This window comes from Phocoena phocoena, chromosome 1 (genome assembly GCF_963924675.1).
Source record: "Phocoena phocoena chromosome 1, mPhoPho1.1, whole genome shotgun sequence".
Classification (NCBI taxonomy): Eukaryota; Metazoa; Chordata; class Mammalia; order Artiodactyla; family Phocoenidae; genus Phocoena; species Phocoena phocoena.
This window is the reverse complement of record NC_089219.1, coordinates 147140143-147167241: the sequence shown is the minus strand read 5'-3', so window position 1 is coordinate 147167241 and position 27099 is coordinate 147140143. Positions and strand designations below refer to the sequence as shown.

The window sequence follows — 27099 nt, the reverse complement described above, 5'->3', positions numbered from 1 at the left end:
TTCCACTGTATATATATACCACATCTTCTTTATCCATTTGTCTGTCGATGGACATTTAGGTTGCTTCCATGTCCTGGCTATTGTAAATAGTGCTGCAATGAACATTGGGGTGCATATGTCTTTTTGAATTCTGGTTTTCTCTGGGTATATGCCCAGTAGTGGGATTCCTGGGTTGTAGGTAATTCTATTTTTAGTTTTTTAAGGAAGCTCCATACTGTTCTCCATAGTAGCTGTATCAATTTACATCCCCAGCAACAGTGCAGGAGGGTTCCCTTTTCTCCACACCCTCTCCAGCATTTGTTGATTGCAGATTTTCTGATGATGCCCATTCTAACCAGTGTGAGGTGTAGTTTTGATTGTAGTTTTGATTTGCATTTCATTAATAATTAGTGATGTTGAGCAGCTTTCCATGTACTTCTTGGCCATCTGTATGTCTTCTTTGGAGAAATGTCTATTTAGGTCCTCCCTCCATTTTTGGATTGCGTTACTTGTTTTTTTAATATTGAGCTGCATGAGCTGTTTATATATTTTGGAGATTAATCCTTTGTCCCTTGATTCGTTTGCAAATATTTTCTCCCATTCTGACGGTTGTCTTTTCGTCTTGTTTGTAGTTTCCTTAGCTGTGCAAAAGCTTTTAAGTTTCATTAGGTCCCATTTGTTTATTTTTGTTTTTGTTTCCGTTACTCTAGGAGGTAGATCAAAAAAGAGCTTGCTGTGATTCATGTCAAAGAGTGATCTTCCTATGTTTTACTCTAAGAGTTTTATAGTGTCTGGTCTTACATTTAGGTCTTTAATCCATTTTGAATTTATTTCTGTGTATGATGATAGGGAGTGTTCTAATTTTCTTCCTTTTTTTTTTTTTTTTTTTTTTTGCGGTACGTGGGCCTCTCCCTATTGTGGCCTCTCCCATTGCGGAGCACAGGCTCCAGACGCGCAGGCTCAGCGGCCAGGGCTCATGGGCCCAGCCGCTCCGCAGCATGTAGGATCCTCCCGGACCGGGGCATGAACCCGTGTACCCTGCATTGCCAGGCAGACTCTCAACCACTGTGACACCAGGGAAGCCCTAATTTCATTCTTTTACATGTAGCTGTCTGGTTTTCCCAGCACCACTTATTGAAGAGACTGTCTTTTCTCCATTGTATATCCTTGCCTCCTTTGTCATAGACTACTTAATCATAGGTGTGTGGGTTTATCTCTGGGCTTTCTTTCCTGTTCCGTTGATCTATGTTTCTGTTTCTGTGCCAGTACCATATTGTCTTGATTACTGTAGCTTTGTAGTATAGTCTGAAGTCCGGGAGTCTGATCCCTCCAGCTCCATTTTTTCCCCTCAAGAATGCTTTGGATATTGGGGGTCTTTTGTGTCTCCATACAGATTTTAAGATTATTTTGTTCTAGTTCTGTAAAAAATGCCATTGGTAATTTGATAGGGATTACACTGAATCTGTAGATTGCTTTGGGTAGTAGAGTCATTTTCACAATATTGATTCTTCCAATCCAAGAACATGGTATATCTCTCCATCTGTTGGTATCATCCTTAATTTCTTTCATCAGTGTCTTAGAGTTTTCTGCATACAGGTCTTTTGTCTCCCTAGGTAGGTTTATTCCTAGGTATTTTATTCTTTTTGTTGCAATGGTAAATGGGAGTGTTTCCTTAATTTCTCTTTCAGATTTTTCATTACTACTGTATAGGAATGCAAGAAATTTCCATGCATTAATTTTGTATCCTGCAACTTTACCAAATTCATTGATTAGCTCTAGTAGTTCTCTGGTGGCATCTTTAGGATTCCCTATGTATAGTATCATGTCATCTGCAGACAGTGACAGTTTTGCTTCTTCTTTTCCAATTTGTATTCCTTTTATTTCTTTTTCTTCTCTGATTGCTGTGGCTAGGACTTCCAAAACTATGTTGAATCTTACTGACCAGAGTGGACCTCCTTGTCTTATTCCTGATCTTAGAGGAAATGCTTTAAGTGTTTCACCACTGAGAATGATGTTTGCTGTGGGTTTGTCATATATGGCCTTAATTATGTTGAGGTAGGTTCCCTCTGTGCCCACTTTCTGGAGAGTTTTTTTTATCATGAATGGGTGACGAATTTTGTCATAAGCTTTTTCTGCATCTATTGAGATGATCATATGGTTTCTATTCTTCAATTTGTTAATATGGTGTATCACATTGATTGATTTGCATATGTTGAAGAATCCTTGCATCCCTGGGATAAATCCCACTTGATTATGGTGTATGATCCTTTTAATGTGTTGTTAGATTCTATTTGCTAGTATTATGTTGAGGATTTTTTCATCTATATTCATCAGTGACATTGGTCCGCAATTTTCTTTTTTTGTAGTATCTTTGTCTGGTTTTGGTATCACGGTAATGGTGGCCTCATAGAATGAGTTTGGGAGTGTTCCTTCCTCTGCAGTTTTTTGGAAGTGTTTGAGAAGGGTGGGTGTTAGCTCTTCTCTAAATGTTTGGTAGAATTCACCTGTGAAGCCATCTGGTCCTGGACTTTTGTTTGTTGGAAGATTTTTAATCACTGTTTCCATTTCATTACTTGTGATTGGTCTGTTCATATTTTCTATTTCTTCCTGGTTCAGTCTTGGAAGGTTATACCTTTCTAAGAATTTGTCCATTTCCTCCAGGTTGTCCATTTTATTGGCATAGAGTTGCTTGTAGTAGTCTCTTAGGATGCTTTGTGTTTCTGTGGTGTCTGTTGTAACTTCTCCTTTTCCATTTCTAATTTTATTGATTTGAGTCCTCTCCCTCTTTTTCTTGATGTATCTGGCTAATGGTTTATCAACTTTATTTATCTTCTCAGAGAAGCAGCTTTTAGTTTTATTGCTCTTTGCTATTGTTTTCTTTGTTTCTATTTCATTTATTTCTGTTCGGTCTTTATGATTTCTTTTCTTCTCCTAACATTGGGTTTTGTTTGTTCTTCTTTCTCTAGTTCCTTTAGGTGTAAGTTAGATTGTTTATTTGAGATTTTTCTTGTTTCTTAAGGTAGGCTTGTATTGCTATAAACTTCTCTCTTAGAACTGCTTTTGCTGCATTCCATAGGTTTTGGATTGTCGTGTTTTCATTGTCATTTGTCTCTAGGTATTTTTTGACTTCCTCTTTGATTTCTTCAGTGATATCTTGGTTGTTTAGTAACGTATTGTTTAGCCTCCATTTGTTTGTGGTTTTTATGTTTTTTTCCCAGTAATTGATTTCTAATCTCATATCGTTGTGGTCAGAAAAGATGCTTGATATGATTTCAATTTTCTCAGATTTACTGAGGCTTGATTAGTGACCCAAGATGTGATCTATCCTGGAGAATGTTCCATGCACACTTAAGAAGAAAGTGTAATCTGGTGTTTTTCAATGGAATGTCCTATAAATATCAATTAAATCTATCTGGTCTGTTGTGTCCTTTAAAGCTTGTGCTTCCTTGTTACTTTTCTGTTTGCATAATCTGTCCATTGGTGTAAGTGAGGTGTTAAAGTTCCCCGCTATTATTGTGTTCCTGTCGATTTCCTCTTTTAGAGCTGTTAGCAGTTGCCTTACGTATTGAGGTGCTCCTATGTTGGGTGCATATATATTTATAATTATTATATCTCCTTCTTGGATTGATCCCTGGATCATTATGTAGTGTCCTTCCTTGTCTCTTGTAACATTCTTTATTTTAAAGTCTATTTTATCTGATATGAGTATTGCTACTCCAGCTTTCTTTTGATTTCCATTTGCATGGAATATCATTTTCCATCCCCTCACTTTCAGTCTGTATGTGTCCCTAGATCTGAAGTGGGTCTCTTGTAGACAGCCTATATATGGGTCTTGGTTTTGTAGCCATTCAGCGAGCCTGTGTCTTTTGGTTGGAGCATTTAATCCATTCACGTTTAAGGTAATTATCTATCTGTATGTTATCATTACCATTTTTTAAATTGTTATGGGATTGTTTTTGTAGGTCCTTTTCTTCTCTTGTGTTTCCCACTTAGAGAAGTTCCTTTAGCATTTGTTGTAAAGCTGGTTTGGTGGTGCTGAATTCTCTTAGCTTTTGCTTGTCTGTAAAGCTTTTGATTTCTCCATTGAATCTGAATGAGATCCTTGCCCGGTAGTGTAATCTTGGTTGTAGATTCTTCCCTTTCATCATTTTAAATATATCATGCCACTCCCTTCTGGCTTGTAGAGTTTCTGCTGAGAAATCAACTGTTTACCTTATGGGAGTTCCCTTGTATGTTATTTGTCATTTTCCCTTGTTGCTTTCAATAATTTTTCTTTGTCTTTAATTTTTGTCAGTTTGATTACTGTTCGTCTCGGCATGTTTCTCCTTGGGTGTATCCTGCCTGGGACTTTCTGCGCTTCCTGGACTTGGGTGGCTATTTCCTTTCCCATGTTAGGGAACTTTTTGACTATAATCTCTTCAAATATTTTCCCTGGTCCTTTCTCTCTCTCTTCTCCTTCTGGGACCCCTATAATGCGAATGTTGTTGTTTTTAATGTTGTCCCAGAGGTCTCTTAGGCTGTCTTCATTTCGTTTCATTCTTTTTTCTTTATTCTGTTCCTCAGCAGTGAATTCCACCATTCTGTCTTCCAGGTCACGTATCTGTACTTCTGCCTCAGTTATTCTGGTATTGATTCCTTCTAGTGTATTTTTCATGTCAGTTATTGTAATGTTCATCTCTGTTTGTTTGTTCTTTAATTCTTCTAGGTGTTCTTTAATTCTTCTAGGTCTTTGTTAAACATTTCTTGCATCTTCTCGATCTTTGCCTTCAATTCCTTTTCCGAGGTCCTGGATCATCTTCATTATCATTATTCGGAATTCTTTTTCTGGAACATTTCCTATCTCCACTTCATTTAGTTGTTTTTCTGGGGTTTTATCTTGTTCCTTCATCTGGTACATATCCCTCTGCCTTTTCATCTTGTCTGTCTTTCTGTGAATGTGGTTTTTGTTCCATAGGCTGCAGGATTGTACTTCTGCTTGCTTCTGCTGTCTGCCCTCTGGTGGATGAGTCTATCTAAGAGGCTTGTGCAAGTTTACTGATGGGAGGGACTGGTGGTGGGTAGTGCTGGCTTTTGCTCTGGTGGGCAGAGCTCAGTAAATCTTTGTCTATCTATTCATTTTTAAATCTCTGAGATGTCAGAAATGCGCAGGACTTCCAAAATATCTCACATTCCTTTCAATGTCTAGAAATAAATGTTGCTTTAAAAAGCATATCAAGCAGCTGCTGGCCTTTTTTGAGATGAGCTGGGTTGGAATCAATGTACTCTTGATCACCAACATGTATTGAAACACACAATTTAAGGTGGCTCTTGCTTTCTCCTCTGGTGTCAACCCTGTAATCCACTCAATAGGCCAGATTGAGTGTTCGAACGGCCACTGTTTAACCCCTGAAGGGTGACAGGAAAGAGTATAATATAAACGGTGCAGGACATCTGTCAAGCCAACTATGCAGCTTTTGAAAGTGATGATGTTGCAGTAATTTCACTGTGAGAAGATGAAAATGAAGAATGCGAAATAGCAGGTATAATAAAAATGCATTTTTATTTAGAAATTGAAACATAGAAGAGCGTATGGAAGGTTATACACTACAACGTCAATGGTCAGACTATTTATGGTGCATGTTTTCTTGTTTTGGCTCATTTATATTTTCAACCTTTTCTACAGTGAATAAGTATTGCTATCTAATCAAAGATTATTGAGAGAAAAGGGAAGAGGGTGGACTTACCCGCCGGTTTTGCTTAGTTGACCCTGTATGCTTAGTTTATGTTAGAAATTGAAGGTTAAAATTGTCATTCTCAGGAGCACGTGGATGTGCGACTGTTGTAACTGCCATCCTGTGCTGTAGAAGGAACTGCACCAGACGCTGCACAAAGATCTTTCATGTTCGTTATATTATTTACCCATCACAACAACCCTTCAGGGCAAGTGGTACTACCTCCAGTTTTACAGATGAGGAATGTAAAAGTAATCTTTCTAAGAACAGATGGTTAGTTTGATAGAAAGAGGTCAAATCCAGTTTCTCATGATCTATTCAAGCCTCCTTGATTTCAGACTAGGAGTCTTCCATGATAAACCCAAGCCACTTAGATTACTCATCCACGTCCCATCTCCTTGCTGCTTGTGCAGATTTGGCATTCGATGAGTCGACAAAACAGCCCTCAGTTCTTAGACAACTTGTGTTTTCAGTGTGGCTCCATACAACTTGTCTGTGGAAGAACTCTTCTGAAAAATTGGTCCAAGGGAATTGAGAATGTTCCCCAAAGCACTTTTACTGCATTATCTCATGTGATTTTAATAGTAGCTTGATAGGTAAGTATCATCATTATCCCTATTTTACAGTGTGAAAAACTGAAACCCAGGAAGTTTAAAAAAAAATAGATTCATGGTTCAAAAGTCAAATATTACACAAGGCTTCATTTAGATAAATAAATAGAAGAGCTGTCTCCATTCCTCTCAGTCTTATGTTCTTATCTCCATTAGCAACATTTTTTTTTGAATTTTATTTTATTTATTTTTTATACAGCAGGTTATTAGTTATCTATATTAGTGTATATATGTCAATCAAAATCTCCCAATTCATTCCACCACAACTTGCAATTCTCTTAGTTGTTTCTGATATTTACCTCTGTCTTTTTAAAGTGTATTCTATTATTCTTCACTTATGGATTATAAATATTGAGTGATTTCTACATGAGGTTTTAGCCTCTTAGACGTACTCCCCACTTCTCCTCCTAATGTAATAATAGCTCTCCCTTTTGTTAAATCAGAGCTCAATGTTTACATTATCATCACTATGTTAAGTGTGGCTCCCTGCCAAACCAGTTAATGTTCTATAATTGCATTTTCTTTCTTAGTCAACCGTTTCCGCAACTCAGATTAAGAATTGCCTTGCCTATTTTGTTTGATTAATTGGTTTACTGTCATCACTTCTTTCCAAACTCCCTAATAAAATTGGAAAATCCCTGAGAATAGTGTTTTATTTTCCATGTGGTCAGGTGTCTCTGGTAATCTGTCAGTTCTCTTTACCTGGAGAATATTTCTTGGAGACCTTCCATCCTCCCTTCCCATCTGGATTATTTCTCGTCACATCTGCTCTGTGGCTGTTGTCCTGACATGTCCCCTTTCCTCTCTCCTAGGCTGTATCTCTGTGTCTTGGGCCCCAGATCTCCTTGTTTTCCCCCCTTCCCTTTGATTTGCTGGAGCACATTCTTTAGTAGCTTCCTTAGAAAGGGATCATGGGTGATACCTTTTTATTTTTTTTTGAGACCTAGTATTTCTAGAACTCTCTTTATTCTACCCTCACATTTAATTGATTATCTTAGCACTGAATTTTAGGTTGAAAAGTAATTTCTCCTGAAAATTTTCAAGATATTATTTGTCTTCTAGTTTTTAGCTTTACTGTTGAGAAATGCCATTTAATTCTTGATTCCTTGTATGTACTGTTTTTCTCTCTAGAAGCTTAATGCGGATACCTTTGGTAATTCTGAAATGTCATTGTGCTTATTGTCCCTGACTTTAGAATCTCTTTGATGGAGTTTATTTATGGGAAAAAAAAACTTCATCATGGGTGGGGGTGGGGATGGGGAGAAAGAAGGATCTTTATCCTTGTGGTCCATATGCTCATTACCCAGGTTTTTAACCAATCTCTGGTTTTTTCCTCCGTGGTTTACTGTTGTCATCTGTGGTATATGGTATCTCTAATGCCTGGGACTTCTGGGGACCTGGTATATGAGTGACTTTTCTTCTCTTTGGCATCTAGTAGTATTCAGGTATCTCAGCTCTGCTAATTCATTCATCTGCTTTCTATCTTATAAAGATGGTTTGACTTTGCTCACTTGCTGTTCACTTCTCTTCCATTCCTTGTCTGTGGATTTATACCTTTTCAAATGTTTACTTTTCATTTTAATGGGGTTTGTGAAGGGAGCAGAGATGTCTCATCTACTATGTTTAACTGAATGTCACTAGAAGAGTTTTCTGTGCCATCATTTGGTGAATTATTTTGGAATGCTTTACCTGTTTGTCAGTTTTAGATTTTTAAATGTAAAGTTTGCTTTAGAAGCAGGCCTTGCCCTAAGCTGTTGTTTCTGTGTTTGAACAGGATATAGCTGAGGCCATAGCTGTGACATCCTAGGCTTATTTAATAGTCCCAATGGACCTCAGTGCTGCTTAGAGAGGGAGGACCCCAGTGCCATGAGCAGCCACGACTTGGGTGTGATGGTCGTCTGGATTCCATCTTTCCACCCATGTGCCTTGACTCTCTATACTCAGGGGAGGTGACCCGGATCTAGGGTCATTTAGTGGAAAGATTCCTAGATTTCCTTTTTTTATTCTTTTATTCTTTATACTTTATGAAGTCATTTATGACCATATGATCTTGAAAAAAATACAGATAAGGCTGAAGTTCCTCTAAGGCACTCATCACCCAAACAGACACACCTTGTTCACTTTCCTCCCATGAAAGGTAGCCATTGTTATCAGATTGCAGTGTAGCCTTGCATACCTTTCATACTTTGTATGTACATATATGTGTGTGTGTGGTTTAGAAATGTATAAATATTTTTAAGTTTTCACTTTTTTTCCCTCCTCATATTATGTTTTGAAGATGTTTCTATATTAGAGTATGTAGATCTGCATAACTGGACATAATATGGATATGTGATAATTGATTTATTCTGTTGTTGAAAATTATTCTGTTGAAAATTTAGGTTGCCTCTCATTTTTTTTTTTCTTTTGCAAATGCAGCTGCAGTACATTGCCTGTTCATGCCTCCTTGTTCATAAAGTGTTTCTTTAGGGCAATACAGAGAATAGAATAGAGCAGGAGTTGGCAAAGGATGGCCCAGGGACCAAATCTGGTCTGCTGCCTGTTTTTGTATGGCCTGCACCAAGAATGCTTTCTACATTTTAAATTTGTTTTATTCAGTAATCTTTCCCTCACTGATTTGAAAGATCACATTTAATATACTGTAAATATCCAGATACACACGGGTTCATTTTTGGGCTCTCTTTTCTGTTGCATTGATCTATTTAATTAGGCCTGTTTAAAATATTAGAGTTTTGAATGTCTTAAGATTCCCAGTAAGGAAAGTCCTGTGCTCCTTTTTGTTCTTTTTTGGAGTTACATTGGCTGTTTTTGCACATTGCTTCTTCTGTATGAATCTTAGATTTCCTCAAAAGTGAAGTTTCTCAAAACTCCCTTTGGTATTTATATTGGAATTTATTAGATTTGCTTTGAATTGTATCTTTGAGTAGAGTTGACATGTCTGTAATGCTGAGTCTTCCCAGCCTTGAATAGTTATTTTTTCTTACATAAAGTTTTATCATTTCTTAGAAGTCTTGTGTATTTCTTTTTGAATTATTGCTATTGTGTAGGAAAGGTATTGATTTTTGTTTTGAGTTGATCATTTTGCATCTACTTTAAATCTTTTTTTAGCTCTAGTGATTTGTCGGTTGTTTCCTTTGAATTTTCTAGATTGATGGTCATATCATCTACAAATAATGACAGTTTTGTTTTTGCCAACAATTTTAACTCTTACTGCATTTAATTGTTTCACTATACTTGGTCCTTTGGTACAGTTTTGAATGATACAGGAAAAAAATGTCTTTTTCTTTTTTTTAGTTACTGTTTTTTAAAAAAAATAGTTATTTATTTTTGGCTGTGTTGGGTCTTTGTTGCTGCGTGCGGGCTTTCTCTCGTTGCGGCGAGCGGGGGCTACTCTTTGTTGCTGTGCGTGGGCTTCTCATTGCTGTGGCTTCTCGTCACTGAGCACCGGCTCTAGGTGCACGGGCTTCAGTAGTTGTGGCTCATGGGCTCAGTAGTTGTGGCTCGGGGGCTCTAGAGCACAGGCTCAGTAGTTGTGGTGCACGGGCTTAGTTGCTCTGCGGCATGCGGGATCCTCCCAGACCAGGGCTCGAACCCGTGTCCCCTGCATTGGCAGGCAGATTCTTAACCACTGCACTGCCAGGGAAGCTCCAAAAATGTCTTTTTCTTGAAGCTAGTGGGAATATTTTCTCTGGGTTTTTGACATACCCTCTTTATCAACTTAAAAAAGCTTACTTTATTGTCATCTATTGAGTGATCATATGATTATTCTGCTTTAATTATTTAATCCCATGAGTTACATGGATTTCTACTGTTTCTAATGTTGAATCATCCTTCCATTCCTGGGATAAATCTTACTTGATCGAGAGTATTCTTTGAACCATTCCTGTATTTGATTTGCGGCTATTTAATTTAGAATTTTTAAGGTAATTTCTGGAACAAAGATTGACTTCTGGTTTTCTTTTCTTGTTTTGGCTTTTTATGACTTTGGTATCAGAGTTATGCTGCCATCCTCAAATGAGTGGAAGCTTCCCATGGTTTTCTACCCTCTGAAACAGTTCCTATGAGATGGAAATTATCTGTTTCTTGACCATCTGGTAGAACTTGCTCATTAAGAATATCTGGGCAGTGTTTCTTTGAGCATAGAGCTTTGACCACAGTTTCAATTCTTCTATGTTTATGCTTTTTTTTTTAAGTCTTCCTACTTTTTCTATGAGAGTTTTAGGTAGTTTAAATTTTCTAGATAAATTGTCTTTTATCTAGGTTTCCAAATATATTGCTGTATACTCTCCAAAGATTTTTAAGTATCCTGTGTATTATTTCCTCTTGTTGTTTATTTCACCTTATTTTCTTAATTGATCACATTTGCCAAAGTTTATCCATTTTATTACTCCTGGAATAAAAACTTTTAGCTAAAATGAATGAAATTTGAAGTAATTTACCGGTGTGTTAATTTTTGCTAATATTTGTTGTTGGTGAGCATAAACTTCATGATAAATTTTTAAAATGTACTTATATTCCTTTCCTGGCTTAGTACACGTTCAGTTTGATTATGGCCCACATGTATATGAAAACTGCATGTATTCACTATTCGGCAGATCTGTCTATTAGACAAGGCCTAATAATTCTTGTGATAAAACGTACATAACAGAAAATTTACCAGTTTAACCACTTTCACGTGTAAAATTCAGAGTCATTAAATACATTCACATTGTTGTGCAACTGTCACCACCATCAGTCTCCAGAATGTTTTATCATCCCAGATTGAAACTCTGTGCCTACTAAACAATGACTCCTGTTACCTCTTGCCCCTAATCCCTGGAAACCACTATTTCACTTTCTTTTTCTATGAGTTTGACTATTCTGGGTACTGTATATAAGTGGTATTGTGCAATATTTGCCCTTCTGTGTCATGATTGTAACTGAGCCTAACGTCTTCATGATTCATCCATGTTGCAGTGTCTGTCAGAATTTCCTTTCTTTCTAAGACTGAGCAGTATTTCCATTCTACATGTATACCATAGTTTGCTTACACATTTATCCATCAGTGGACATTAGGGTTGTTTCTATGTTTTGTCTATTGTGAATAATACTGCTATGAACATTGGTATACAAATATCTGTTCTGTCCCTGCTTTCATTTCTTTTGAATATATACCTAGAAGTGGGTTGCTGCATTATATGATAATTCTGTTTTTAATTTTTGAGGAACTGCCATACTGTTTTCCACAATGGCTACACCATTTTGCATTCTCACTAGCAATGCACAAGGATTCAATTTTTCCACATCCTCATCAACACTTATTTTCTGTTTTTGATTATAGCCATTTTAGTAGGTGTAAAGGTGTGGTTCATGTGGCTCATTATGGTTTTATTTGCATTTCCATAATAAATAGTGATATTGAGCAATCTTTTCATGTGCTTATTGACCATTTATATATCTTCTCTGGATAAATATCTATTCAAGTCCTTTGCCCATTTTTGAATTGGGTTGTATTTCTGTTGTCAGAATTCTTTATATATTTTGGATATTAATCCCTTATTGATATGTGATTCTAAATATTTTCTCTCATTCTTTGGGTTGCCTTTTCACTTGGTTGATAGTGTCCTTTGATGCACAAAAGTTTTTAATTTTGGTGAAGTGCAGTTTATCTATTTTTACTTTTGTTGCCTGTGCTTTTGGTGTCCTATCCAGGAAATCACTGATAAATCCAATATCATGAAATTTTTTTCCTATGTTTTCTTCTAAGAGTTTTATAGTTTCAATTCTGTTGTTTAGATTTTTTTTTTTTTTTTTTTTTTTGGCCGCACCACGCAGCATGTGAGATCTTAGTTTCCAGACCAGGGATCGAACCTGCACCCCCTGCATTTGAAGCGTGGAGTCTTAACCACTGGACCGCCAGGGAAGTCCCTGTTGTATAGATTTTTGATTCATCAACTTAATTTTTGTATAAAGTGAGGGTTCAGATACACTGCTTTGCATGTGGTTATCCTGTTTTCTCAGCACCATTTGTTGAAGAGTTTAACTACCCCAGCCTTCTTTGGTTTACATTTTCATGAAATATCTTTTTCCATCCCTTCACTGTGTGTGTCCTCAAAGCTAAAGTGAGTGTCTTGTAGGCATGATATAGCTGGATCTTGTTTTTTAATCCATTTAGTCACTCTGTGCCTTTTGATTGGATAATTTAGTTCATTTACACTTAAAGTAATTATTGATAGACATGAACTTACTAATGCCATTTTGTTAATTATTTTCTGTTTGTTTTGTAATTCCTTTGTGTTTTGGTTCCTCTTTTGCTCTATTCCTTTGTGATATGATGATTTTCTGTAGTGGTATGCTTTGATTCCCTTATGTTTGTATATCTACTGTAGGTTTTTGCTTTGTGGTTGCCATTATGCTTTCATAAAACATCTTATACTTATAACAGTCTATTTTATGCTGATAACAAGTTAACTTCAAATGCATACAAAAGCTCTAGGTTTTTACACTTCCACTCCACACATTTTATGTTTTGGAGTTTTTTACATTGTGTATTCATTAACAAATTATTGTACTTGTAGTTATCTTTAAAACTTTTTGCTTTTAACCTTTATACTAGAGTTATAAGTGATCTACCCACCACAATTACAACATTAGAGTACTCTGAATTTAACTGTGTCCACCATTAACATTAGGCTTTATACTTTCACATGTTTTCCTGTTACTAATTAGCATCCCTTTTTTTCAACTTGAAAAAAATCCCTTTAACATTTCTTGTAAGGCTGGTCTAGTGGTGATGAATTCCTTCAGCTTTTTTTGTTGTTTTTGTTCGGGAAAACTCTTTATCTCTCCTTCAGTTCAGAAGGACAGCTTTGCCAGGTAGAGTATTCTTGGTTGGCAGTGTTTTTCTTTCAGCAATCTGAATATATTATGCTGCTCCTTCTGGCCTACAAAATTTTTATTGAAAAATATGCTGATAGTCTTATGGGAGTTCGCTTGTTTATAACAAGTTTCTTTCTCTTGCTGCTTTTAAGGTCCTCTCTGTCTTTAACTTTTCACAGTTTAATTATAATGTGTCTTTATGTGGGTCTCTTTAGATTTATCTTATTTGGTACTGTTTGGGCTTGCTAGATATAGATCTTTGTTTACTTCCCCAGGTTAGGGAAGCTTTTAGCCATTATTTCTGTGAATAAGTGCTCTGCCCCTTTCTCTGTTTTCCTTCTGGGACCCCCATAATACATTGGTCTGCTTGATGGCATCTATAAGTCCCTTAAGCTATCTTCACTCATTTTCATTCTTTTTTTTTTTTTTTTTGGTTCCTCTGATTGGATGAAGTCCACTGCCCTGCCCTTGAGTTTGCTGAGCTCTTCTTCTGCTTGATCTAGTTTGTTGTTGAACTGTTGAACCCTTCTATTGAATTTTTCAGTTCAGTTATTGTATTCTTCAGCTCTATGATTTCTGTTTGATACTTTCTTATACTTTATTGATTTATTCATAGGGAATTGCTTCATATATAGCTGTCCATTCAGTGCCTCCATGGGAGGAGTAGAGTTCAGGACCCTCTTATGTCACCATCTTGATTGACTCTCCTGTTCTTTTTCAAGATTGTTTTGACCATTCAGGGGTCCCTTGAGATTTCATGTTAACGTTAGTATGAATTTTTCTGTTTCAGCAAACAAAAATCTTTGGGATTTTGATAGGGATTTAATTGAAGCTAGAGACAGCTTTGGGTGGTAAGTCATCTGAACAGTATTATGTATCCCAGCCCATGGATATGGATGTCATACCTACAATGTTTTGTAGTTTTCAGTGTACAATATTTTGCCTCCTTTGTTAAGTGTATTCCTAAGTATTTTATTCTTTTTGATGCTATCGTCAATGGAATTATTAATTTCCTTTTCAGATTGTTCATTGTTAATGTATAGACATACAACTGATTTTTGCATGTTAATTTCATATACTGCAACCTTTGCTGAATTTGTTAGTTATAACTTTTTAAATAGAATCTTTAGTGCTTTCTACATATAAGATCATGTCATTTGTGAACAGAGGTAATTTTTCATCCTTTTCAATTTGGATGCTAGGTCTATTCATTTCTATTCAGCAACTCTGTATTCTTTCTTACTTTTGGTCTGTTAGGTGTCATTTTCTAGGGAGATATACTGAACCTCCTTCTGTAATTGTGAATTCCAATTGCTTTTTAAAAGTCCAATGTCATTCTAAGCTATATTGTTCTTGAAAATATTGAGGTCCTGAAATTGACACTTGGTGGGTATCTATCAACCATTGCTAAAGGAACACATGCATGAAGTATCTGTGGAGCAAACATTTCTTGAAAATCTACTTTGCATCTGGCACTGAAGAGATAAACTCCTTGAATATTCCAGTCTAGAGGAGGGGATAATCACTGTTACACAGACGTGAAGTTGTATAATGTAGTGGGGGGTAGGAAGACATTGAGTTAGAGAAACCTGTGTGAATCCTGCTCTGTACTTACCAGTGTATGTAACCTGGGACCAGTTACTTAATGTTTGCTCCTCTAGTTCGTCCTTTGTAAAATGGGAATAATTTAACCTACTTTGCAGTATAGGTAAAGCTCCTCACATAGTGAATTTTTTTACATTAAAAATTGTAGCTCTCTAAGACCTATATAGATTGATGCTATCTATCCCATAGCTTATAGAAACAGAAAATAGGTGATCAACACTCCCAGGTTTAGGGTGGCCTACAGTTATCAAATACCAACTGTGAACTAGGTAGATGGGGATACTGAGCTTGTGCTGGGCAGCACAGTTAAAAGGTGGAAAGCCAGAACCTGAACCCAATTTGGGCTGGTCCAAAGCCATTGCTCTCCTGAGCTGACATTGGGCTGGAGCTTGAAGGAAGGAATAAGGAGGGCACATTCTAAGTAGAGAAAATAGCTTGTACAAAGGCACAGAGATGTAAAAGTGCATGTTATGTTTGGAGAGCAGTGAATAGAGCTATACCATTGATAAAGAGTGGTAGGAGTTAAGGTTGGAAAGTGAAATGGTCTCTGATTGTAAAGTGCCTTCCCAGTTTGGATTTTAGTCTGTAAGCAACGAAAAACCACTAAAATACTTTGCATAATGGAGAGTCATAGTCAGTGTGCTTGATGAACTAGAGGAGTGAAGGCTAGAGTAGAGCATGCCAGTTAAGAAAGAGGCTTCTGCGAAATCCAGAGCAGAGACGTACAGACTGGAGGTGGGTCCATGGTAGTGGAAAAGTAAAAACACAGGGTGACACGGTTCTGTTGGCCATTCCAGAACTTTTAGCAAGACCCCAGGCACTTAATATATGGCTTAAGCTTTCTAAATGTAACAGGAGACAGCTGTTTGCTTAGTTATTTGAGAGTTCTCTGAAATCTTTTCATATGCTGCATGGATTTGGATCCTAAGTTATAGCCTCTGCTGTTTTTAACTGAACTGGACTTCTAAACTGTGGAGCAGGTAACTGTTCCGTTTAAGCAAAGCCAGCTTTGCCTTCATCACTGCAGGTATCTGACTCTCTCTTAGGAGCATGCATTGCTTAGATCACAGTAGCAAACAGAGATTGAAAATTTTAACTTCATTGGCCAGAGATTTTTTTGACACTCCATACGTGTACAAAGTGTTGCTTTCTGAGTGCCTTCATGTATTCATTTGGCTTGGATATAGCGTGGGGATGGAATAGTAAGGAAGTCAGGAGATTCCGTAACTTACGTAGGGCAAAGGGAGGAACAGGTGTAAGATAATTACTGAGCGCACACAGAGTATGCATGGGCCTTGGGTGATACAGATTGAAGAATAGGCCACGCTGTCCTTCAGGAACTTACCATGCTGGTGGGAACATGAGAGAGATGGGTAACTGGTAAAACAGACTTCTAAGTGGAAATGACCCAAGTGCCTTGAGAATGGAAGCAAGGGGAGCAGTGTCCTGGCAGGTTGGTACAGAGATGGGACAGGGACACTGGAATGAGTTTGGGGTTTGGGTCCTCCTGACCCTGAGTGTTTCACTCTGACCACCCTTCTCTTTCACAAGAGCTATAATTGTTTCTTTTGTTGTCTTTGGTCTCATCTTTATGGCCTGTGGGGTGTCCACCCCTCGTTTGCTCTCCCTGGTCTGCACTAGTCTCTCCCGTTGCCATGTCCTTGTTTATCCTCTCTTTCCCTCTCGTTAGTGTTTTTATTAGAGAATGAAAAACTTCAGTGATTATATGGAAGAACTGTGTCCAGCTGCTCAAACCCACCCGGTTTCTTTTTTTAGCTTCTCCCCCACTTAAAAATAAAAAGCATCAGGTCCCACTTGCCAAGCCTTTGTCACTGTCTCCAGCAGCCGTTCCTCCGGCCCATATGCTCCCCCAGATGCTCAGCCCATCCCCTCCTCCTGTCTCAGCCCCACGTGCGGGCCCTCCGTGGACAAGTGCGGGGCCCCCGGAGCACAGCCACCTGCAGCCCCACCACACCACCTGCTTCTCACCCCCATGGCCACTCTGAGCATCACTTCTGACCCAGATTCCGTGGACCGCACCCCCCACCCCAGGCCCTGGCTTGTTTGTCTGGCCAGTCCTGTGATTTCCAAGGACAGGATGTTGACTGGAAAAGATAGAGGGGTTGCCATGGAGATATGAATAAACACACTTGCAGACACCTCGCAGCAGGAACTGCAAACTTCTGACAGACGTTTAGTTCAGCCCCAGGTTTCCTTTGTTTGGGTTACATGCCTCACCTTTGGAGTTAGTGTCTTAGAGGGAAGTTTAGAGCCGTCGCTAAACTGTTAGTTGTAGCATTTCCACACACCAGCCCTTGTTTCTTCTTTCAGAGACAGCGAGCTCACCCCGAGGAATTAGAGGGTGCCTGCTCTTGGGCCTGAAGAGTGGGTTATAGTGACACTAACATGGAGAGAAACTGCCCCAACCTGTCACATGAGTTAAAAGTCAGTGCGAGAGCACTGGTCATCCCTGTAGGGGAACAAAGTGGTGCTTTCCAACGTGCTTGGCCTCCCATTCTTCCTTTCTTCTCCAGGTCTCAGGGCTGTGAGGGTGAGGAGGTTGCTACGTCTTGCCTGAACATAGCTGGGGACACAAGAGGCTCCCCCTCTCTCAAATGTGATACCAGGTGGTAGTGGCGGGGGTTGGGGGGAGCGAGGGAGCCTAGCACTGGGACACTATAAAAGAACGCTTTCCCTGCCCTGGGGTGCATTTTTCTGGGCCCCAGGGGGAAAGAGGCATGTTTTTGCCATTGCTCCTAGTGAGAGAGGAAGGAAGGTTCTGCGCCCCATGGGCCGAGAGAGAAGTTAGCTCTATAATGAAAGTAGAAGAAAACCTTTGACCCTTTCTCAAGAGGGCGCTGTTGACATTTTGGGCAGGACGGTTCTATCCCACACATTGCAGTATGTTTATAATCCCGGGCCCATCAAATGCCACAGTTACCTCCTGCCAATTGTGTTGTCCTTGGGACAACCAAAAATGTCCAGCAAATTTCCAAACATCCCCTGGGGTTTTTTGCTGCCAGAATACTGGATGGCCACAGACTCATCTGTCCTCTGGGAAGAGACCTTGACGAGACCAGGGCTCTTTTTTATCCTCATGTAGTCATGGTAATGAAAATGATAATCTGTTTACTAATCAGTGCCTTATCTGATCAAGTTGGCAGTTCTTTTCATACCTGACGGACCTTCATTGCGCAATTATTTTTTTTTTTTCCTCCCTGTTTGGTTTACAATTCCTCAACCTTTCAAGCACCTGAGCCATGAGGATGGGTGACTAACATGTGAGGCTTGACCCTGCACGTGAACAGCCTGCATCCTAGATGTGAAGGACCACAGGAGTGATGACAGTAATTGCGATAGGACTTCAGAAGAGACAGTGCAAAAGATAGGAAGTGTTTAAAGTGGGAATTTTGGCCCTGTGGCCCTAGGGGCCCAGAGTGTCATATTTATTGACGGAGCTGGCTGGGCCAAGGGAATATACTCTTCCAGCCTTGCCCAGATGGCATTTTTTTTCTCCTGGGAACCCTGAATGTGGTGCTTACCTCTGGAGTTCCTGTAAACCAGTGACTAAGGCCAGATGGTTCCGAAGATAGAAAGAAATCCCTGATGTCAAATCTGTCACCTTCTACAATGAGACGAGGGAACCCAAAGAGGAAAGACGAGTTGCAGCCAAGGCTTCCATCCCCTTTGCTATTAATTATTACCCTCCTGTGGATTATCCAGACAGGTCCTCTTTTTCCTTTTTCTGGCTCATCATTCTGCCTTCCCACTGGTTCACAATGAAGAGACACAGTGTTCTGTCAAGTTTGCTGCGTGTTGGCAAGGCTAATTTTGCCAGTTCAGAGGATGGGGCTCTTAGTTAAAATTGGGTTTGGGGATTTTCTTTATCATCATCTATTTTGTCTTCCACCCACTCACCCCGGGGTGGGGGTCAGATAATCAAGAACTGCCCATGAGCATCTTGATTTCTCCTTAAGTCTTTCTAGCCTATTGATTCCAACAGCCTGTGCCTTTACCATTCTTGTTAATTTTTAAAAAATAAATTAACTATTTCTAAAGATTGACTTGTAGTCGGTCATTTCAAATCTTAGATCTTCCCTCCTGTCTCTGAGATAAGAGGCTCCTTTGTATTTGCTCTTATGCTGACTTCTGTTTTTCCTGAGCAGAAATAGGAATTTATTGAATCATGTAGCTGAGAGAGATACTGGGGTAATCAGAGAATCAAAGGAAGAGCAGTAGGAACCAGGGTCTCAGGTGCTGGAGAGAGGATCCCCGTGCCTCCAGCCCTCACTGTCTGCTGTATCTGTCCCCTTGCTCTGCCTCTTGCCCCCCAGCTTTGCCTCCCCCTGTAGCCCGGCCCTCGCCCTGTACCAGGTAACCCGGCACCACAGCCCCGCTTAGCAACCTAACGCAAACAGTGTTTTCCTCTCTGGTTATCTCTGTGTTGATTATTTAATAATTGTAATCATTTCCCACAAAAGGAGAACCACTTTGAGCTTTAACCAAGCAATGTGCGCTCTTTGTAATCGACATTAAAAAGGGAAAGATCAGTGGGGTCTTTGAACTCCCCTAACAGGATATAAGGTTAGGGAAGACTGATAGGGTTTGAACAGAAGTTCCTCACGTTCCTTAGAAATCAAATGTGTTATCAGTGACCCCTGTACCTGGAGAGAATTACTTGGGCACATTTATGTCAGTTACAACAGTTCATATTTTCTTGACTTATTGTGGATTTTTCCCCCATCTCCCTGCTTCCTCTCACCCCACCTCCTGAGTCACTGCTAACTGAGTCAGTAACACTGAGAAAGTATCTTCTTCTGCTCGAAAATGCAGAAACGGCCAGATTAATGTCTCCTTATTCTCAGAGGTGAAGAGTGCTGAATTACAATCCTGCTTCATCCCTATTTCTCTTTCATTACCAGTTTTTATGCTGTGTCGTTATCTCTTCTCTGGTCTTGTTTGGCAGCATCCCCTGTGCATGCTTGTGGCCTCTCAGAGGACGGGGAGAGACTAGAGGTCATCTTGTCTGGTGGCCTCTAACCAGGGGCATGTCAGCATCACGTGAGAGCTTTCCAGAACAACCATGTGCAGGCAGACAACTTAGTCACTGCCTGCTACACAGCTTATCCATGAGAAAGCCACACTCTCACAGTTGGTGGCAGTAAAACCCGTGCTCCAGAATGATGCTGGAGGAGAGAGCCATGGATGGGAAGCTATAGGGTAGCAGGTATATCTGAGCCTACAGACCAGACCTGGGACTGGCAGGGGAGAAACGGGGAGGGGATCAGGAATTCATTTCTCTAGGCTTTCAGAGGACACTACCAAGGCTTACAGAGTAGCCACAGATGATCCATAGTAGGGTCACCAGGAATAAGTAAATCTCCTATTTGAGACTCACCCTCTAGCTTAGTCCTTTTTGCTTGTTAATTCAGAATTCTGTTTGTAACAGGAGCACAGCTGAAATCAAGATGCAAGTGACCCCAGAGATGTGCAGGCTTTAGGAAGATATTCAGGAATGATCTCTAGAACCTCTGCTCTCTCTCTTTTCTATGTCTTTTTTGTTTTTTTTTTTTTTTAAAATCTTCATTTATTTGGCTGCGTCGGGTCTTTTCGCGGCACGCGGGATCTTTTCGTTGCAGCCCGCGGGCTCTCTAGTTGCAGCGCACGGGCTTAGTTTCCCCGCAGCATGTGAGATCTTAGTTCCCCGACCAGGAATCGAACCCATGTCCTCTGGCATTGGAAGGTGGATTCTTAACCACTGGACCACCAGGGAAATCCCTCTTTTCTGTGTCTTTGGATTAGGCTGAGGTATTTGTCAGAAAGCTTGGGTTGAGCCGTACCTGGTTCTCATTCTGAATCTGCAGTCCCGAAGGACAATCCCTGTGCACGTACTGATCTCACTCAGTAGGGCACCAGAATGATCAATGCTGAGAAATAAACACTTTGTTTAATTTATGAAATCCCTGAGAAAATATTAAAAGGGGAGGAAAAGTGCAGTGAAGAACTTGGACGGACGAGCAGAAATTTTTATCATCATTACTGGAAAACACCTCTCCAGTTCCTGCATGTTTCAGGCGCTGTGATAAGCTGACATTCTCTGTTGCTGCTACAAGTTCACTCTCGGTGGGGCATGTACCCTGAGCTCTGATTCCAGGAAGGGGGTTGGCTTGTACTGATTCTCCTGAACCCTTTTAATGGGATTCCTTCTAATAGTGGGTCAGATTTATGGGGGTGCTTCCCTGAGTCAAGTTAACTGGCCCAGAAGATCGCCCTGAGCTTGACCTCATCACATAGAGTTGTGCTTGTTATCATGGAGAGGAGTCTAAACCGTTCTTGTACCTGTAGATGTACGTGCAGAAAGCGTGTGGAGACATCTCAGCTAGATCCTAACTAGGTTCCATGCTTGTGTTACACATGTCAGAGGGAAGCCCATTTTGGCAATAGGAAATAGCAACTTGGGAGTGTGTCACTTCATTCCGTAGACCAGAATGAGCATCTTGCAGGAACAGAAGTTTTGAGAGCTGTTTAAATATCAACCTGCCTCAGGCTCTGCAGGGAGGTATCCTGAGCCGGTAACGAGAAAGGCTGTGTGATGTCTCAGCCCGATTTTTTCCACCCTTGTGATGAGATGCCTTCTCCCTTTTCCCTATAGGCCCAGTTCCTCTCCCCACAAGCTCGCCGTCGACTCCATGCTGCCCTGGCATCTTGTTCCACCTCCATGCTGATCCTGTCCAACCTGGTGTTTCTTGGGGGCAATCAAGTCGGGAAAATCTACTGGAATAGGATCTTCATACAAGGTAAGTTGCTGTTTTCAGACAATTTCTTGTTTTCCGCATTTGTGCAGCTGGTATCACGTATGTGACGGCGGGGAGGCATTCCTTGCTCTATGCGTGGTGTGTGACCTATAAAAATACCAGCCAGGAGCAAAGTCCTGTGTTTAGCTGTGGTTTTAACTGTTCCCTATTTTGATGTACATTTTATCTGCCGTGTGTGATACTCATCATCAAAATGTACCATCCCAAATCTCCCAAACTCTATCATTCCCTTCTACTAAGTTACCTCTCCAATTATTGGATTTTTCCTAATCTTCCCTGCTATCTTTAGATCAGCCTTCACTATACTGTAGAGTCTTAACCTTGTTCCACTTACTACCCTGAACGTCCTACCAGGAGAATGTCCTACAAGCCCCATTGTGCTGCTGCTATGGGCACGGTGCCCGGTTTGCCACACCTCTTTGTTGTGGATGCTTTTTTTCTGAACACTGGCTTGCCAGCATCAGCAACCAACCTGATGTTTAATGTACACGTGTTTAATGTCATGTATGTCTCCATGTCCACAGCAGAGTCACCCCCGCAGCGGGTAAAATTGCATTAGTAATTGCATTGCATTAATAATTGGTCATTATTTATTTATGGTCATCATTTCCTTTGGGCTAGAACTGAGAGTTACATCACGTCCTAAGAGCATTGGGAGAATGGGAACTGCTCACAGAGCACATTATTCAGCCAGTTCGCTGTGTGTTCAGAGCCAAGGTCCCCTGTTCCGTTTCCCTGACCAGTGACGTGGTTTTGTGTTTTTGGTTTCGGAAGTTTTGCCAAGTGGTAATGGTCATGGCTAGGCTGTTGCCTCTACATCTGGGTCCCCGACAAGCCAGTGATGCTTTGGCTGCAGCTCTTTTCACAACAGAAATAACCCCAACACAGCTGCATGATCCCAGGGTGCCAGGTCATGAATCTAAACTGTGACAGGCTTAGGTGAGCCAGGCTCAAAGGGACCACGAGAGAGCCCTGTTCTGCTTTCCTCTTGTCACTACAATACCCCTTTGATCTTGCTTTCTGAGAAATGTTTTAGCTGATAAGTTCCTGAAAGGACCAGGTACTTTTTTAAGTGGAAGCTGCCCTTTGATAAAGATGGGAGGTGGACTGTCCTGGTGGCGCAGTGGTTAAGAATCTGCCTGCCAATGCAGGACACCTGGGTTCGAGACCTGGTCCAGGAAGATCCCACATGCCGCGGAGCAACTAAGCCCGGGTGCCACAACTACTGAGCCTGTGCTCTAGGGCCTGTGAGCCACAGCTACTGAGCCCACGCACCACAACTACTGAAGCCTGTGCGCCTAGAGCCCGTGCTTCGCAACAAGAGAAGCCACTGCAATGAGAAAGCTGTCGACACAACTAGAGAAAGCCCACATGCGGCAACGAAGACCCAACACAGCCAAAAAAAAAAAAAAAAAGATGGGAAGTAATGGGGTGCAGAGGACCTAAAGATAAAAGAATCCTCCTTGAAGTGGGCAACACAATGTCGACCTTTCTTGCCTCCTCCCACCATGCCTAGCACAGTGCAAAGAACACGATGACTGGAAAATGCTGACTTGGGCTTTGCTGGTCACATGAGCAAGACGACTCTAATCTTTGCTTCAGTAAATAAACACAGCGGGTGTTTGCTACTTGTGAGGCACTGAGACGACAAGGGTGGAGAAAGAAGCACAAACGTGGGAGCCAGACATGCAGACGTGTCAACAGAGTCAGGTAATTGCTGTGCCAAAGGCATACGGGATTGCTGGACATCACAGCACAGAGGGCTGGCCTTCCCGTGGAAGTTGAACTTCACAGAGAGTATGGAACACTAGCGGCTACGTCAGACCATCCCAAACTCTCAGCAGTTTTTCCCCATAGAAGTGTATTCCTCTCACAGTTCAGTGAAGGTCCAGTGGTTTTTTCTAAGCAGTGACTCCAGGACCTAGACTGTTTCTGTTTTGATTCTTCACCTTGTTGTCCCAGTATTATGGAGAAGAGAACACGGAGACAGTGTCACCAGGTACTAAACACCCCCACCAGAAGCAACACTCGGCGTTTCTGCCCACATTCCGTTGGCCAGCACCAGTCATGTGACCACCCTAAATGCAGTTCAGGGAGATGTGGGGAAGCACACAGGTACCGTAGGCTGTGGCGCAGCAGGACAGGGCACCATGAGGCAACCGGCTGGAGGCGCCCAGGAGGCAGTTAAAAATGTGACCTGGCATTGGGGAGGAGAATGGGACGGAATGATTGCAAGACAGGGCATGGGCGGTGGGTGAGGCCACGGGAGTGGATACAGTTCGCAAAGCAGCATGCACGGAGCGAGAAGAGACAGCTGGGAGGTAAAACCTGGCGGTGCTGGCATTTAAAGGGGCAGAGGAAAGATAGCAGCTATAAGATGTTCTTTCTGCTTCTCTAAGACACGAAGATCAAAGCATGATTTGCCCTGCACCCGGTGGAGCTAACATCAGGCACACGGGGGAGCGGGGAGCGGGGGTCTGAAATATCTGGTCTGCTTCTGCTGTGTGGGTCCTATTATGATCTACGACTGGATATACCTGTGTCCTCCTTGGAGCCAGGTGCTGGGGTCCCAAGCGAATGATTCTCTGAATATGGAGGGCTCTGGAAGCGTTTCTCTCTGGGTTCTGAGGCCAGGGAAGCTCAGCTTAGAAGGCATTTTCTGTGTCAGAGATTCTTCACATCAGCCTGGTCCCATCTCAGCTGGTCTGTCCCATGGGTGCCCTCAGTCAGGGAAGGTTTCCTGGGGTTTTGGTGGTTACCTCGTTTGTTCCCCGCTGCGGGTCTTTTATCCCTGAGTGATTGAATTTAGATATCTTTTGGAGGAAAGTGAACCAGATGGTGGCAAATCCACCATCCTTGAGAACTCTGGATTTCTTTTCATAACTAATTTGGTTGACCTGATAGAAGATTAGTATGAATATTCATGTTTTGGTACAAAAAAAGTATTAATGAGTTTATAGGCTGCTTCCTCAGCCGCTGCTATGGGTGTCATATTAGCTTTCTAAAATAAAAAAAAAATCTGAATTCTGAAAATCGTCTGGCTCCAAAGGTTTCAGATAAGGGATTGTTGTGCTGTACCTATAGCTGCTGATGGATGAGCCAGGACTTAGACATCCTGCTTGTCTCTGGCCTCTTCCTTTGGCCACGTGATCAGGAGCTGTTTTTCCAAGACCCATCTCTACACACGGAGGAAAACGCGAAGGAGTGAGCCAGGAGGTCTGACTGTGGGGAACAGGGAGCGGTTAAGCTCAGTCTCTAGATTTCCAGCTTTCATGGGAAGGTAAATCTTCCCCCAAGGGTAACCACCCTTGTCCCTTTGTGCCTTGATGGGATGGGACTTGCAGTGACAGAGGAGCTGGTAGCACCACAGACTTCCAAGGTGTCCAAGGAGGACAGGGATTATGGAGGAGATTACCAGTGCCCCACAGTGAATGGGATGTGGATACACACACGCCCTAAAGGACAGCCTCATTAATCCTTAGGGAGCCTTTTCCCCGGTATCACTGGTGTCTCTAGAAGTATCTCACGATTAGCCTGGAGGAGTTGCCTTGTCTCCCTGACTCCAGTTTACTGCTTTAGACATGGATTTGTTTGCTTTAAGCTACAAAGCTTGTTTTAGTAAATATCTAAATATTTACCTTATGTAAATATCTCTATCCTGGTCTCAACGGGGTTGGTGATGTGAGGCTGTAAAACCAGATCCTTCCCTTTCTGCTGTGCACTCTGTCCAGCTGTCCAGAAAAGTGGACGATGCCAGCCGCAGGATGGAAATGCTGAGTGGCTTTCTGGGGGTCTGGTGCATGTCACACAGTGTTATCTCTGCTGCAGAGACTGGAAAAGTAATGTTCAGTTAATTCAGTGGAGAATAAAGAATCTAGATCTTTGCCTTTAAAAAAATAATCCCCCAACTTTTACTATTGAAATTTACGTCAAGCATCTTGAGGAGTGACTGTTTAAAGCCTATTATATATGTATTTAAAGGAACTTAGCTGGGTCTAGGGATCTGAGAAGGCTGTGGCTGGGGATTTGGTCCCTAAGCCTGCTCTAAGAGGGACCCTGCTGTGTCATGCTTTGCAGAGGCAAACACAGGTTGCTTCTTACATAACTCTGTGGCTCTGTAAAGGATTTGTTGTTGGAAGGAGCTTTCTCATGTCTGCCTTAAAATCTCGACATTGAAGTGTAAGTTAATTTCTTGAACAAGCAGTTGATGACTGCTCTGTAACTCAAAACTATCAATGCATTATAACTCCAAATCTCCGAATCTGTGTCTTAAGCATCCTTGCAGTGCTCTGTCGTCCTGGGACAGTGGGGAGAAAAGGCAGTCAGTGGGGATGGGTGTGCACTGGGAATATATCTGGCCTTGAGGGGGCTGAGAGCTTTACAGTGTTGTTTGGGTGCAGGGTCGTGTTCCTTCTGAAAAGTCCATCTAGTCAACAGAAGGCATGGATTTTGTCAAAAAGGAACCTAATCATTTCCTAAGTGGTAGAGCCCCAGATCCTGCATCTCTTGGAGGTGGTAGAGACGTATCCGTCAACCTTTCTCCTGCCTGACTCCTCTTCTCTCTTACACAAACACACACACACACACACACGTGTTTGTTTTCCCTTCTTCTTGTTGCCTGATCTAGGTTGGCAAACTCCATCTCAACACTTAGCTCCTGACCCTGTGACAAGGCGAGGAGAATTGGGTTGTTTTCCCACCAGACTGCAATGAGAGAGGAGCTAGCAATTTTCTTATGTAGGTCAGAACCTTTACACTCCCCATATTTGCTTGCTATCTCTAGCTGAGAAAGGAGACAGTATATTTTCTCTCTGATTACTAGCTTGTCCAGGCAGTTCAGTCATGTTCTGACTCAGATGGCTCCGGACAGGCATTTTATTTAAAGCCGAATTGGGGTGTTGCCCTGGAAATTCCTAAAGGCTGTGGTTAAATAGAAACTCATTCCCCTCACATCTCGTTATATTCTTGGGACTAAAATTTCATCTTTGATGAGGGGAGACAGAAGGCAGATGTCAGTGTCTCAGGCACCTTCTTTGTGATTACTTATTTCACCCTCTTCACTAGCCCTTACCTTGCAATGGAGTTTTCATTGCTCTGATTGATTCTGCTTCTGCCCCACTGGATCCTCTGCAAGTTCTAGAAGCATTGGAGGAGCAGGTGCTTCCCACCCATCGTATTGGCAGTGAAGTTGATACGTAGATATAGGTGAAGCGAGTTATCCATGGTTGCACGTTGGTCCGTTACAGACCATTCTTGGAATCTGAATTTCAAGACTTTCAGATGCCTTGGTTTCCTCTTTAGTCTGCGCCACGTGGTCACCCAGATGTCGTGGGCATCAGTTTTCCTAAAAGTATTTCAGCACAAGTCACTAGGCATAGGACGTGAGAAATAGAGTGGGAGTTCTTCTCCAGAAGTGTGCCTGGGGTTATGTTAAAGCTGAGAGAATTTCTAAAATATCTAGAAAGGAGTTTGAATCATCGTGCATTTAAGTCCTGCTTTCTGTGAGGTTGTGTGAAACTT

At 41.3% G+C, this 27099-nt stretch overlaps 1 protein-coding gene across 3 annotated transcripts in view; it reads left to right on the top strand.

Moving 5' to 3' along the window:
* The window catches only part of HHAT (hedgehog acyltransferase), a 338123-nt gene that overhangs the window by 267425 nt on the left and 43599 nt on the right, over window positions 1-27099 (top strand). For all 3 annotated transcript variants that reach the window (XM_065881461.1, XM_065881452.1, XM_065881444.1), the window contains one exon: window positions 21417-21561. In XM_065881461.1, the coding sequence (XP_065737533.1) occupies window positions 21417-21561 (145 nt within the window). The remainder of the gene's footprint in view (window positions 1-21416; window positions 21562-27099) is intronic.